Source organism: Channa argus, chromosome 6 (genome assembly GCF_033026475.1).
Source record: "Channa argus isolate prfri chromosome 6, Channa argus male v1.0, whole genome shotgun sequence".
NCBI lineage: Eukaryota > Metazoa > Chordata > Actinopteri > Anabantiformes > Channidae > Channa > Channa argus.
In genome coordinates, this window is record NC_090202.1 from 29154614 (window position 1) to 29170298 (window position 15685).

At 38.4% G+C, this 15685-nt stretch overlaps 2 protein-coding genes across 15 annotated transcripts in view; both read left to right on the forward strand.

Annotated features, from left to right (window-relative positions):
- The window catches only part of lrch3 (leucine-rich repeats and calponin homology (CH) domain containing 3), a 37070-nt gene extending 30472 nt beyond the window's left edge, over nt 1-6598 (forward strand). For all 13 annotated transcript variants that reach the window (XM_067506198.1, XM_067506199.1, XM_067506197.1 and 10 more), the window contains one exon: nt 602-6598. In XM_067506198.1, the coding sequence (XP_067362299.1) occupies nt 602-757 (156 nt within the window). In that variant the 3' untranslated portion in view covers nt 758-6598. The remainder of the gene's footprint in view (nt 1-601) is intronic.
- Nucleotides 6599-7863: 1265 nt separating this feature from the next.
- On the forward strand, nt 7864-11270 carry rpl35a (ribosomal protein L35a). Of its 2 annotated transcripts, none has more exons than XM_067506274.1 (5): nt 7864-7954; nt 9292-9328; nt 9494-9646; nt 10399-10543; nt 11185-11270. In XM_067506274.1, exons 2-5 carry the CDS (start codon nt 9318-9320, stop codon nt 11206-11208), a joined length of 333 nt encoding a protein of 110 aa, XP_067362375.1. In that variant the 5' UTR covers nt 7864-7954; nt 9292-9317; the 3' UTR covers nt 11209-11270. The 2 variants fall into 2 exon arrangements, with proteins under 2 accessions (XP_067362375.1, XP_067362374.1); XM_067506273.1 differs by lacking the exon at nt 7864-7954 and adding an exon at nt 8948-9023.
- Nucleotides 11271-15685: the final 4415 nt, after the last annotated feature.

Here is a 15685-nt window from a genome sequence, read left to right on the forward strand (position 1 = left end):
TCATGACTGTTTGTGGTTTATCAACTTAGAAATATTGTTTGTTGATGTTTGTGACTTTGGTGAAGATCAGATCACATTTCATGACCAGTTGATGCAGAAAAGCAGAAAACACCAAACAGCGTCATTTTTATTTTATTTTTATTTTTTTATTTTATTTTATTTTTTTATTTTTTTGGGAGTCTGTATTTTAAGATATTTAACAAGTTAATGTTAACATACTATGACAAAAATAAATTCAAATCGTGGTCCAGTGACTGGCTGTTTATGTCTTTCCACAGCATATTACAGTCTATAAACTAAGTGGAAATTAACCTGTGGAAATGTGGCCACTGGGCTTAAGAAAAGTTGTTTGTTTTGTTCGTTCACCTTAGGCCTGCCGATGAAGGCTAGTATTATTGTTCTCTGTTTTGTCCTGGCTGAACTTTTCCTCTCATTCCTGCCTTTTTCTTTCATTTCTTTCCTCAGTCAGTTCTTAATGTTTCTAAGTTGGTGCCCTTCATTATCCCTTTTTCTGTTGCCATGGTTACTGTTATTTTATTCATTAATTTAATTTACCATCCTTTTACCCCCACCTGCCCGTCTTCTTCTGTGGTGTCTGTAGAATCAGTTGTGTCTTCCTCTTCACATCCTGGAAGAACGAGGGCTCCCCCAGGTGGCCCGGACTGTCAGTGCTCTGCTTGACCTGGCCCCGCCCCGTCACCCCAGCACCACGACAACACCAACATCAGCCACATCTGGAGTCTCCTTCACCATGTAGATGGTGCTAACACCACCCACACCACATGCTCAGTCAGTGTCAGTTTGCATTGAACTCGTTCAGGTGGAGCAGGAGAGAAACCCTGCAGTTCTTATCTGATGGTGACATGAGCAGAGCTGAAAATAAATTACACTATCTTTAATTCTCCCCTGAATTGCCAACCTTTAAAAATATAAAACTTCCATGAAAGGGCTCATGGTTAGATGCTGTCCACTGTCAAAAAGGTAATAAAGGAGGGCAGCTGTAGAAAGGTGAACAGTGAGAACATTTAAATTCATGCTCAATAAACACAAGTCCTGTTCACACAGAGATCCTGGCATATTCCTGTTAATTTAACCCTTTGAGGTTTGGCTTTTTTCACTAAAGCGCTAGAACATTGCTTCCCCAGCTGCTGTGATTTCAGCAGTAGAAGCATAATATCTCTTCTGTTAAACATGTTAATGGTTACGCTCACAGATTTGGTTTCCCGTGAGGATGTGTCTGTGTGATAAGATGTCGTAGGAGAAACAGATATTCTAAGGTCTACCACAATGAGCACTTCTGGAGCAGGTAGACAAAACTGGTTAACAACGTGTCTGCTGTCGTGCCTGCGACCTAAATGTTTTCACAGGGTCAGAGCAGACTCTCCACTGCCGTCTGCATGCAGCCCAAAGGTTTGTGTCTGTGCAGTGTCTGCTCTTCTCATACATTAGAGGTCCATAGACAGTACAAACATGTTCCTCATGCCAATACATAACCTCAATTATTAACTTGTTTTTAAACCCCGCACAACAAATTGGCTTGAAAAACCACCTTGTAAATTCAGTTTTTCCATATGTAGAAAAGGTCTCCTGCAGCAGAAAAAACTAACACATTATCAGAACCTCTACAGGGTCCATAATCACACCCTGTTCGGGTGGTGTAAAACTTTCAGGCAGCAGGAACCTGTATTTCCTTCAAAATTTTTTAGATATTCTCAAATAAATAGCTCCACTTATTTTTTAACTTTAACTGGCTTTATTGCTAAGTGTAGCGGCAGTGGCTCAATTAGTAGCAGTAGCTCTTTCCGACCACATGTTAAAATGTCCCCGGGCGAGACACTGAACCCCCAACAGCCCATCCCAATGCCCACCCGCACCTGCGGTCCGAAGCCCTTTACCCAGGGTACCTTTTTGATACAAACGTATAAATAAGGGATTAGCGCATCTATAAACCCAAACGACAGGCTAAAACAAGCTTTTAATTACATTTAGATTCCCAAAGGAGGGTAGATTGTCCTCTAGTGGATCAATGACATACACTGTATTGCCAAAAGTATTCGCTCACCTGCCTTTAGACCCATATGAACTTTAGTGACATCCCATTCTTAATCCATAGGGTTTATATGACGTCTGGCCACCCTTTGCAGCTATAACAGCTTCAACTCTTCTGGGACGGCTTTCCACGAGCTTTAGGAGTGAATTTTTGACTATTCTTCCACAAGTGCATTTGTAAGGTCAGACACTGATGTTGGATGAGAAGGCCTGGCTCGCAGTCTTCGCACTAATTCATCCCAAAGGTTTCTATCGGGTTGAGGTCAGGACTCTGTGAAGGCCAGTCAAGTTCTTCCACACCAAACTCACTCATCCATGTCTTTATGGACCTTGCTTTGTGCACCTGAATTCATTTATTTAGATGGGTGAGCGAATTCTTTTGTCAATATAGTGTATATCCTCAGTAAAATGTTCACAGCTGTACATGTTGTCATTTATAAGTTACTACTGAATGTGAATGTTAACATGATGGATCACGATAGTTTTGTTATTAAGAAACAGTTTGAAACTTCACCATCCCTCTAGTCATGATTCTTCTTTTAAATTGAATAGTCAGAAACATTGGGACTTTCAGTTTTTGATATTGATATTTTTTAAATCTGATATTGCAGACCTTGGATTTTATTTAACTTAAAACTCTGTCCTACTCAGTTTACTACTGAAGCTAAATGTTACCCATAACTAACATAGACAGCTGTTAGTATACAAATGACACTAATGTACTTTGCTGCTAATAATAGTCAACACTTATTTAGTTGGATTGTAACTGATGCTAACGCAGCTAGTTGTAGTCAGCATGTAGTTAGCAACTTTAGCTGTATTAGCTATTATCAATAGGTAGCTACAGTCATAGCTTACTGCTACTGTTAGTTGACGCTGATAGAGGCTTGGCGATTACTGGTAATTGTTAACGGTGAAGAAGAAAAGACTAATAGTAGTAGTAGTTTTAAAATGCTTACTGCTAATGCTGCTAATACAGCTAGCTGTATACACTAAAACATTAATTTATTAGGTATGAAGCTAATGTACCTGACGGCTAACATTAGTTTACATTGAAGAGGGTTTACCAACACCGTTAACTACCGATGAAGGCTAACATAATGCCAATATCTGCTAACATTTTAAAGTTAGTTTGTGACTTAAGTTTACCTACATTTAGGGTTACATACTGTAAGCAAATACTGGAGCTGGTGTTTAAGTTACTTGTTTTCTAATGTTCAATTAATGTTAAAACAAACTTTATATGTAGCGGTGAAAGGCTCCAGTGACACAGTTTGCTAGCACCTGATTCCTGTAATAGATGTAACAGTGAACATGAGGAGGACATAGTGGGAGGCTGGTTATATAAAATAATTTGCAAATTAAAAATATAATGTAGTTGTAGCTCCAGCGCTGGACTGTTTGCCTTTATCCAATAACATGACCAAGCTTGTGTCATTGTATGTGGCAGTGGTCAGGGAGTGGTTCTCTTTTTTTGATATTTTCATTTCCAGAACTAAGAGCTTTAATCTAAAACAGCTTGGAGTAATGCTATACATCAGGTAACACCACTTAAACATTGGATGTGAAGCTAACTTAACTTCAAGCTAACATTAACTTACATAAACAGCTCTGGTTTTAGTCTCTGTCAGATCCAAACTTCAGCAGGTTTATAATTCAATTTTTAAAGAAGCAGGATTTGCATTTATCAGTCCTGACCTCTGACCTTGTTGATTTTTAGTTGTTAGTTTTCACCCTGTTGTTAATATTTGACTGTTTTACCTTCCTGTGCTCGTAATGATTGTTTGTAGTTTCTGGTTCAGCAGATGTTTGCACCTGTTTCACCTCCTGATTGATTCTCCACATGTGATCAGGACCTCCATCCATAAATGTTAAGAATAAACTTTATTAGGGTAAATTATCCATAGGTGGTCATAATTCAAAAGTAAAAACAAAACTGTCTAAACAGAAGGATGCAGAAAATATTACCAAATTGAAAACGTTTCTTTACATTAGAGCTGCAACTGTTATTTGATAAATAGAAATTTATTTTATTTTTTATACTTCATGACTTGATTCACATTTGCAAATGCCAGCTTCTGCAGTTTTTTTTTTTTCATGCTTTATAGTAAATATTTTTTATGTTTTGGACAAACTTACCACTTGTTGACATATACTAAACAAATGAATAATTTTGAAGATAATTTGCAAAATAATAGTTAGACATGCATCCACACATGTTCTTCAGTGAATATGTTTTAAATGGTTTTAAATAGGCTACAAAAACAATTTTTATTTGGGAAAAAATAATTTACCATACTAAACTTTTAACCTAAAACTTCTACAGATGTTAAAAACAAAATAGAAGTCAGTTTATGCATTAAAAACTGATGAAAGATAAACTTACAAACGAAATGGAAAGTCGGAATGCATCCAAAAATATCAAAATATGAAAATTTTAATTTAAAAATGTGAAACTATTATAACCTTGGTGCCTGACACTGCAACAGCAGCTCCTCCTACTCAGCCCTGTTTTAAAGCTTTCTCTGTGATTCAACAAAACATATCCATTCTTAATATCTGTCAAATCTGTAAATATTGAAAAACAGCCTAATATATTTATAGTGAACGGTGGGAAAATAAGACTGGACAATAGTAAAGGAAAAGCGAGAAAGAAATTTAGCTGCTGCTTATTCTTGTTTGCAAACCTGATAAATGTGAAAAAAGAGAATGGGGTTTAACATCTGGTAGTAGTAAAGTAAAAAAAAAAACTTTTTTTAGATTAACATATTTCATGAGTCCAGGCCCTGATCTTCCATATAAAGATGATTGTGTTAACAGTTACTTTTAACGCCAACTTTTTTCATTATTTGCCCTAAACTGTGGTCAGGTACAGACAGAGACTGAAGGTCCTGATTGGAGAAGATCGATCAGGTGGTGCTTGCTCACCTACTTCTTATGTTGCATGCTGGGAAATATTTTTGCCTGAATCCACCTGTTCTGACACTAAATCACTGTGTGGACTGTAACAGTTTTTATCTTCATCACAAGTATATTCTGTAAATATGTACATACATATACAGTATATGTGACGTTTAAACATGGGTGTTGCCAATGGTGACAAAGTATCATGGACACACATGGACGATCATCAAGACTGACAAGGTGCAACAGCACCTGTCACCCCTAGCCACACCTGCCTGATATGATGTCATCAGAAACAAAATACTATAATATTTGTACATGCCTTCTTTTTTTTTTTTAAGGAGTTTTTTACCCTGGGTTTTTGGCTGTGTCTGAACCTGCTCCCTGTTTATTATTTGTACTGTTCATCATTTTTAATCTTTCCTCTGCATGTTGCCTTCAAACACAAATGTACAGGAAGAGGATTCAGACACAGCTGTGGTTTAGTCCTGTTGCAGCAGTGTAGTCACAGACAGAAATCAATTAATGCAGCTTTAACTTAAAAACAATAATGATGCTTGGTTTGGGACCTTGACATTTATGTACAGTTGTGCTTTTTATTTTTGTCCATTTGTCTCTGTTATTATGTGGATAATGGCCACTGCATTCACAGAAGAAAATAACAGGACCTCTGTTGAACTTCATTCAGGATTGTCATGTTTTTAAGTTATTTCAATATATTAGTAATTGAGTGATTGTTATCGGTACCTGTGGTGGTACACAACACAAATGAACTAATATTAGCTAATTTGGCCCAAGTTGCAGCCCAGTGCCAACACAAGTGATGACTTCAGCGGTCAGTCTTTCATGTTTGTAGAAAATTATGCTATGCAATCTGAAAGCAATAATGTCTACAAACATAATCTAATAAAAGCAATAACCTGTTGTTATTTTCTTTATTTAAACAGTCTGAGCAGCAGGTTAACTCCACTAACAGGACAGGAAAACAGAATAACGGTTTAAATTGTGTTTATTTTTGCATGTTCCTCTGTGCGCTCTTGCTGCGTTCAGGTTATGTAGGACATGATGATATTCTGTCTCGGCTGTTGACACTTGCTGTTTCACCAGAATGCAGCATCAGAACTTGTTTGATTCAATAGATTCCCCTAAATTCAGACTCCCAGGCATAGTCCCACCAGAGACTCACCTGAGATCAGATCCAGTGCAGCTCTGTTTGTAATTGGGGTTTAAGGAGCTGCCTGTGAGTCTGAATTTTCACACCACTCCCAGAGAAGGTGCTGTGATTAAAATGTATGCAGTTCAATCTTTGGCTTTGAGCAGACGGGTGAACCGGTTCAGAGGTGGACTGTCTGATGTTTGTACAGTTGTATGTTTTTATTCTTTGTGTGTTTCTCCTGTGGCGGTAATGGGTTACAGAATGGAGGAGTCGCGACTGAGGACACAGGTCATGTGACAGCGGTAATGGTCACATGGTTGTAAAAGTCATTCCACCGTCTTTCTTGGAGGAAAAAGAGACTGCTTCACAGTTTATAAGTTTTACTTTTTTTCACTTTAGTTTTATTTTTGATGAAAACTGTATAAAAGATTTGAACACAGCTGTATGAAGAGTGAAGTTTAAGTGCATTAAATAAATATTTTAATTTGACTCTTTAATGTTGGTGCTTTTATTGTTCTGAAGATCCAGGATCCCAGCTAATTCTTTTATATTCATGTATAACTGGTGCTTTCTTTCCCAGGGTGGTTCAAGAAGAGAACGTTTGATATGTGAAGAAAGAAGAAAATATAACTAGAGAAAAAGGTACAATGACCTCTGATGAAACAAAAATAACTTTGGATTGTTTTTTAATTGACAGTAAATGTACTGCACTTATATAGCGCTTGTCTACCTAATAATACTCAAAGAACTTCACTCTGCTTATTTGCACTCACATTCACACACTAATGGAAAAGCTGATATGCAGCTGGCCAACACTTAACAGGAGCAAGTAAGTTGGGATTTAGTGTCTTGCTCAAGGACACTTTGACGTGTGACCGGAGGATTCAACCAATGAATTGTGAGACTGGTGGATGGCCGCTCTACCTTCCTATGCCACAGTCGCCCCAACAAAGTATAAGATATTTGAGATTTTTTTAAATTTGCTGAATGGTGATTTCAAAGAAACAGTTTATGACCCAAACCAGAGGTGGAGGAGGTGAAAGTAGCAATACCAGAAGGTATATATTATCTGTGCTCATGTGTACAATGATCAGTCCATTTACCTTGAGCATCTTCACCAAGCTGTATCTGAGTGATAAAAATTCAAATTATTGATCTATTATGTAACCTCAAAACCACCCTATTCATTTATGTCCTCTGTAGTGGACATTGGATTTTGACCTATATCGTTTGACTCCTTTTAGCTACTCTACCAAGATGTGCTCAATAGAGGACATCCTGGTCTTTCCAAACATATCTCGTGTTTGGGTGGGATAAGGGTAACTGTTTTTATGGCGAGACAAAGGAGACTGCAGCAAAATATAGTATTTCCTCAGGTCAGGGTAACACAATTTTATTTATTTCCAAAAATATGGAAACTAATATGGAGTAATGTTTCAGTTAGTTCCAAACGGTGAACAAAATAAATGTGCTTTTTTATGTTTACTGTGTTATTTTTTAAAATAGGCCAGTTCATTTCATTACTATCAGAAGGCAAGTAATTTGTTTTAATAAAACCCATCTTTAAAGGTATCTCACTGTTTAATACACATGCTTACTATGTTTTTTTATTTTGTTTAGCACTTTAAAACCTTTTGACATTCTTCTGTGCTTTCTGTCACCACTTACTGAACTGAGGGATTTTAGACAAAGTTCAGATTCATTTATGAAAACAAGACTGGGGAAATAATCTTTAAAAATGTATACCGCCATTTTGATCAGGCAGCTACACGGCCACCTCTGTTTACACTATTTTCCCAGCGTCCCTTTCGGCTTTCCTTTCCTACTTTTTTCTCCTCGGTGAAGGTAAGATGTTCAACATGTTGAAGTCAAAGTGACCATAAAAACGTTTATCTTGCGTTTATTTTTAACGGATGACCATCAATAGGTAACGGGTAGTTTGCTCTCTAGTCATCGGTCAATTTGTGTTTGTGTAGAGTTTGTGATGGCGGAGATTCATATTGGATGGAACCATTAGCTTTTAGCACAGTAGCTAGCAGTCTATGCTGAGTAGCTATAGTCCGGATTAGATTCACTATTTATACCCCGGTACTGCTGTGCATCCACTGTTACTTCATGGTCCTGAGGTTTGTATTTGACGGGGTTTCTCAGGTTAGTGTTTCGGTAGGATTAGCATTTTGCGTATTAGCATCACACTGGTGAACAAGTGGAAGCGTTACCAAAGTGGGTGAGACCTGGGTGTCTGTCCGTTAAGATAAAGAAAGTATAATTTTCATTGATTTGGGCTGGTGGGTTTCTGTACAAAGGGTGCCAAAGGGTAAACGAATGCAACTATCATCTAATAACAAGCGTGAAGACCTTTACAGAAGAGATGTAAAATGGACAAGAAGTTGTGCTAACATTAAGCCATTACTGTGCTGTGAGACAGTTGCATACAATAATTAATCTGATATGTAACAGTACTGATGCTAATGTTGGTTATTAGAGCAGTATCGTAACTGCGGATTATTTCATATTAACTTCATTGTTGGTGGTTCTTTATGTATAAAGCTGTAATGTGAGACGGGAATGATTTAAGTACTTTACATTTTCTAACATTGGCACCAGGTGGAAAAAGGTCCTTGCATTATACAAAATATTTCTTGGTGATTGTTGCTGATATGCATACTTTAAAATAAAAAAGCTTTAGACTGAGTCTATACAATCTTGGTGATGGTGGGTCAAAACAATTCATTTAGGCAAAGAAACGCATTTCTGTATCTACTTGTTAGGTGTTGACATGCTCCTCAGTTACAGTATTTGGGTCCACCAGGGCCCAAATTTGTTGTTTCATTTAATCTGAATCTAAAATATATGTTGTCATTTAACTGTGTTGTAAAGAGGAAAAGACTTGGCTACAGGCAGAATTTTACAGGTAATTACATTTTGTTTTGGTTACTCATATTGTTCGCTTGCTGTTTCTCACTAGCACATTGTATGTAGAAGAAGATGCTGTTGAAACGTGGTGTTGGTTTGTTATAATTTACTGTTACTCGTGCAGGTGTTGGACTTACAGGTAACTTTGTGATGATGCACCTGCACAGGTGACGGACATGCATCAAGGGTGGATACCGCACAGGATTCAGGTTTCTGATGTTTAAACAAAAAAGTAAAAGCACTTAGTCTTTTTCTTCTTTTTACAGGTGTTTCCACCTGGAGAAGACAAAAGATGCCTGGAAGGTGAGCCAGCTGTAGCAGATGGCTACAGCAAATATTTTTAACTGAGGTTGTCACAATTTAAATTTAAAGTGTCTTTGTTTATGGTCTATGTTGATGTTATGTAAATCTGCTGCAGACAGACAAAGCTGTTGGGCTTTAAAGACTGTGTGATGTGTTTCTGCTCAGACTGTGGAGTAAGGCTATCTTTACCGGCTACAAACGTGGTCTGAGGAACCAGCGTGAACACACAGCTCTCCTGAAGCTGGAGGGGTGTTACACCAGAGATGAGGTTGACTTTTACTTGGGGAAACGCTGCGCCTATGTCTACAAGGCCAAGAAGTAAGAGCTGTGTTCTGAGGGACTGTCAGCTTTTTTCCTTTTTTTGTAAAGCTGCTTCAGAGGTTAAAGTTCTTAGACACTAACTGTATAAAGGTATTTTTAATTTTTTGGTGTTATCCCTAAAGTAGGGGGCGGCTGTAGCTCAGTTGGTAAGGTAGTAGTGAATGGACTATAGGGTCAGTGGACACTGAACCCCTAACAGCCCATTCCCATCCCCAGCTGTGCAGTACCGGTCCAATCCCGGTAGAAATTGGGGAGGGTTGCGTCAGGAAACGCATCCGGCGTAAAAACGGTGCCAAATCAAGGTGCGGACATTGATCCGCTGTGGCGACCCTGAACTTACAGGATAAGCCGAAAGAACAAAAAAAAGGTGTTATTCCTAAAGTATCTAATGTTGGGTACATGAGTTACTATTCTTATCAGGAAAATTGTTCTTGCTGAACACTTTGGTTTAAAGTAAAAAAAAAATTACACGTGTGTGTGTGTGTGTGTGTGTACTTAATGAAAAAAGACTTCCAGTAAATCGACCTTCAGACTGATTTTAACTCAGGGTAAAACATCTCGGGCTACTTGGAGGTGGTGCTTGTACTGGTGACATTTAACAGATCTAAGCTCTGAACATGTATACATATAGGCATATATATCCAGTAAATGGACTGTCTGACTCCACCTAACTGGTATGTCCTTTAGTATAAATAAAATTAATCTCTGTCTTAGAAATGAGAAAGAAACTTTGTGTATTCTGTCTGCAGGAACACTGTGACACCGGGTGGAAAACCAAACAAGACCAGAGTGATCTGGGGGAAGGTGACCCGAGCTCACGGTAACAGTGGGATGGTTCGCGCCAAGTTCAGCAGTAACCTGCCAGCAAAAGCAATTGGACACAGAGTCAGAGTGGTGAGTAGAGCAATTATCAAAAACTAACACAAAAGCTGTTGGTTTTGCAAAATATTTAACAGAAAGAAAATCAATTAGCAAATGAAACTGCTAAAAAGCTTTCCAAAATGATAAATGAAGTGTGGTTGAAATGTAGAATCTACTCGTCCTTTTTTTTTTCTTCAACTAAAATAAAAATAAACTAAAATTAACTAAGTAAGTTCATGAGCTGTCAAATTTAAAGAGCCAACTTGTTAACGCAAAATGCTTTTAAAGCCACTGACCACTTTTTTTTTTTTTTTTTTTAATTTATGCTCAACAGTGCAAGTGACTGAGTAGAAAAACTGACCAATACTTAGCATTTTATTTGAAATTGAAAAGTAAACTTGGTGAGGTTAGCAGATGTGAAGTTGTAGTTGTGATGTTTCTGATGCAGTTTCTCTACTGTCTGCTCTGTATCTACTATCTATTTCAACTGTGAAAAATAATTGATGCTTGTAAAAACATTGCATTTCAAAACAGAATATTTTTTTATTTTATTGAAATAGCTTCTTCATAGCCTTGATGTCAGAAGATGTTTTACTGTGACAGTTACCACTTCCTCTTTCTGCAGATGTTGAGTTTTATTGTGACAGATGACATGACTTCCTGTCTGTTTGCAGATGCTGTACCCTTCCCGAGTGTGAAGAGCCATTTTCTCTGCAGCTGTTGATGTTTGTACAGAAACAATAAACTCACTCAATCTGCTGATCTGTGTTTTTGTTTTGTTTTTTTCCACATAAAGGATATATAATTATGTTTAGATGGAAATTAGTTTAGATAATGACATGCATATATGTATTATGCTGTGCGAAATGTTTAATTGCTTAATCTATTCGGACAGGTCACAAGTTTCCAGATTTTCAGGTCACAATAATTATACAATTGTCGTAGTTTTACCATATACTGCAGGGAAATGGAACAAAAAAGATGTGATTTTAGGACACACGGTTTTTCTGCTGGAGTTTTGTTTTTGTGTAAATGACAAACATTACAAAAGCTGGTTAATCTTATTCTGGTGTTTAAATTGTGCTCCCTTCAGGTGTTAAATAATTTTAATAAAGTTTTAGATTTAACATGTTTGGCTAAAGCAGCGTTATTACAAAATAATCAGAGGACCTGGGATTTTGAAAAATACTGTCTGAATGTACACGGTTTGTTTTTGTGTAGTAATTAGGTACAGCTGTATGCCAGAGGCACGTCTAACAACTGCGGGCTGGCGGACTTCCTAGTGCGGTAAGCGTATTGTGTCACTTCCTGTTGTACGCTTTTGAATGTCTTTCGAAGGACTGTAATTGCAACTCATTTTCAGGGATCTCTGCACACAATAATTAATACTTGAGTCGTGACATACGCTCGTTGTTACACAAGCACTTGCTCTTGTAAAACATAACTAGCTAACGCTTACTAATTCCAGACTACCGACTTTAGCTTCGCTAGCATAGCAGTTATTGGCAATGGCTTCTCTGTCTCTCCTCTCACTTGCTCGGTCTGGCTCATGATTAGTTTTTCCTCTGCCTCCTTTAGTGATAATGGTATATGTAACAAGTGTAACGATTTTGCAGCAGGCTCACGGAATTGGAGACGCGACTACGCACCATGGAAAATAATCCATTTAGTCAGGCCCCGGTAGCTGGTGCGGGCCAACCTAGCGTAGCCCCTGTTAGCTGTCCCCCTGGAGTCCCCGAGCGGCCGGGAACCCAGTGCGGCTGGGTGACGGTTCGTAAGAGATCTAATGCTAAACAGACGCCCGAGGTTCTCCACTAGTGGGTTCACGTTTTTAATCAGTGTTCCCCACTCAGCGACAAACCCGCTGAGAAACCAACTCTGGCAATTGGCAGCTCTATTGTCAAATGTCTTCCTGGGGCCAGAGTGGGCGACGTTGAATCATATTTGAAACCCCTGGCTAAAGATAAACGTAAATACAGTAAGATTATTATTGGAGTAGTGTACTGGTGACACGTTTTGAGAACAAGGGAGATGTGCAGAGCTGTGGCAACTACAGAGGAATAAAGCTAAATGGTATGTTAGAGTGGTACAGGACATGTATGAGAGCTGTAAGACAGTGGTGAGGTGCTGTAGGTGTGACAGAGGAGTTCAAGGTGGAGGTGGGTCTGCATCAAGGATCAGCTCTGAGCCCCTTCTTGTTTGCTCTGGTGATGGACAGGCAGACAGATGAGGTTAGACAGGAATCACCATGGACTATGATGTTTGCTGATGACATTGTGATTTGTAATGAGAGCAGGGAGCAGGTGGAAGAAAATCTAGAGAGGTGGAGGTCTGCTCTGGAAAACAGAGGAATGAAGCTTAGCCACAGTAAGACAGAATACATGTGTGTCAATGAGAGGGACCCAGGTGGAATGGTGAGGTTACAGGGAGCAGAGGTGAACAAGGTGAAGGACTTTAAGTACTTAGGGTCAACGGTTCAGAGCAACGGTGAGTGTGGAAAAGAGGCGAAGAGACGAGTGCAGGCAGGTTGGAACGGGTGGAGAAAAGTGTCAGGTGTGTTGTGTGATAAAAGAGTATCAGCGAGAATGAAAGGAAAGATGTTCAAGACGGTGGTGAGACCAGCAATGTTGTTCGGCTTAGAGACAGTGGCACTGAAGAAAAGCAGAGGACAGGCTTAGATGGAGGCACATGATTCGCTGTGGCGATCCCTGAAAGGGAACAGCCGAAAGGAAAAGAAGAAGTAGTTTTCTCTGGACCCCTGCCAAATATGACCAGCGACGACATGTACAGCCGCATGTTGTCATTCAACTGCTGGCTGTCTCAGTGGTGTCCAGCAAACGATGTGGGCTACATAGACAATTGGAATAGCTTTTGGGGGAAACCTAGGCTGATTAGGAGAGATGGCATCCATCCTACTTTAGATGGTGCAGCTTTCTTATCCAGAAATATGGCTGGTTTTATTAAACAACCAAAAGTATGACAATCCAGAGTTGAGCCTAGGATGCAGAGATCCAGTCCTACACACCTCTCTGCAGTATCCTTACAACCGTCAACCCCCCACAACTCCCACATACCTATAGAGACTGTGTTTGTTCCCCGAACAACTAAATTACATGAACTAAAACTGACCACAAGAGGAGTTAATCATGATAACCTAATAAAAGTTATGACTACTCCTCTTACAGAACAAAAACCCAAAACTATTAAATGTCGATTATTAAATATTAGATCTCTCTCTTCTAAATCTCTGTTAGTAAATGACTTAATAAGCGATCATCAATTCGATTTATTTTCTCTTACAGAAACTTGGTTGCAGCAGGAAGAATATGTCAGTTTAAATGAGTCAACCCCCCCAAGTCATATTAATTATCATGTTCCTAGAAGCTCAGGCCGAGGTGGAGGAGTAGAAGCTATTTTTCACTCAAGCTTCCTAATAAATCCTAGACCTAAACATAGTTATAACTCATTTGAGAGCCTTACTCTTAACCTTTCACACCCAAACTGGAAAACTCAAAAACCACTATTATTTGTTATCGTGTACCGTCCTCCAGTCCCTTATTCAGAGTTTTTGATTGAATTTTCTGATTTTCTATCTGATTTAGTGCTTAGTACAGATAAAGTCATTATAGTGGGTGACTTTAACATTCATGTAGATGCTGACAGTAACTGCCTGAGCACTGCGTTTAATTCATTATTAGATTCAATTGATTTTTCCCAAAATGTAAATAAACCCACTCACTGTTTTAGTCACACGTTTGACCTTGAAACGGATAATTTAACAATATTTCCTCACAACTCTCGTCTGTCTGACCATTTTCTAATAACATTTGAATTTTCAATAACGGACTATAGAGCAGTTAGGGAAAAATTCCACTATAGCAGATGCTTAAGTGAAAAAGCTGTCAACAAATTTAAAGAAATTATTTCTTCATTATTTGCTTCACCATATGTTAATACAATGGAAAGTAGCCACCTTAATGTTACTCCTGCACAAGTAGATTAACTTGTTGAGAATTTTGCAGCCTCACTACGTTCAAGAGTCGATAGTGTTGCCCCTCTGAAAAAGAAGGCAGTAAACCAGAAGATGTGATCTCCATGGTATAGTTCACAAACACGCAACTTAAAACAGGCAACACAAAAGTTAGAAAGGAAGTGAGGTTCCAGAAATTTAGAAGAATCTCATTTAGCCTGGAAAGACAGTTAAAGAATGTACAAAAAAGCTCTCTGTGATGCCCGAACAGCATATTATTCATCATTAATAGAAGAAAACAAGAACAATCCCCGGTTTCTGTTCAGCACTGTAGCCAGGCTGACTAAGAGCCATAGTTCTGTTGAGCCTAGTTTTCCCTTAACTCTGAGCAGCAATGACTTCATGACTTTCTTTATGAATAAAATTGTAGCTATTAGAGAAAGAATTCACCAGATCCTCCCCCCAAATATTACAGATAGATCTTCATGTACAACAGTGCTAGAGTCATCGATAAGGCCCCAATCCATGTTAGACTGCTTTTTACCCATAGATCTCTCTGAGCTAACTTCAATTATTACCTCATCTAAACTAACAACCTGTCTGCTAGACCCTATTCCAACTAAGCTGCTCAAGGAAGCTTTACCATTAATAGATATGTTCGTATTAGATATCATCAGTCTATCTTTAGAAGCAGGCTATGTACCACAGGCCTATAAGGTAGCTGTAATTAAACTACTACTTAAAAAACCCTGTCTTGACCCAGATGTAGCCAATTACAGACCAATATCTAATCTTTCCTTTATTTCTAAAATCCTTGAAATTCAGGATTTAGACTTCATCATAGTACAGAAACAGCACTGGTAAAAGTCACCAACGATCTTCTCTTGGCCTCAGATAATGGACTTGTCTCTATACTTGTTCTGTTAGATCTTATTGCTTGATTCGATACCATTGATCATAACATTTTATTACAGAGACTGGAACATGAAATTGGAATTACAGGAACTGCACTAGGTTGGTTTAAATCTTATCTATCTGATAGATTTCAATTTGTTCATGTTAATGATGAATCCTCCATGCACACAAAGGTTAGCTATGGAGTTCCACAAGGCTCTGTGTTAGGATCAATACTTTTTACTTTATATATGTCTCCTTTAGGCAACATTATTAGAAAACACTACATAAATTTACACTGCTATGCTGAT

Bases quoted from the DNA above. Each gene is read 5' to 3' on its own strand.
- rpl35a (XM_067506273.1), top strand. From the start codon at position 8,963: ATGTTGTCATTTAACTGTGTTGTAAAGAGGAAAAGACTTGGCTACAGG. The intron at 9,329-9,493 runs GTGAGCCAGCTG...GTTTCTGCTCAG, and splicing joins AGACAAAAGATGCCTGGAAG to ACTGTGGAGTAAGGCTATCT. The intron at 10,544-11,184 runs GTGAGTAGAGCA...GTCTGTTTGCAG, and splicing joins TTGGACACAGAGTCAGAGTG to ATGCTGTACCCTTCCCGAGT.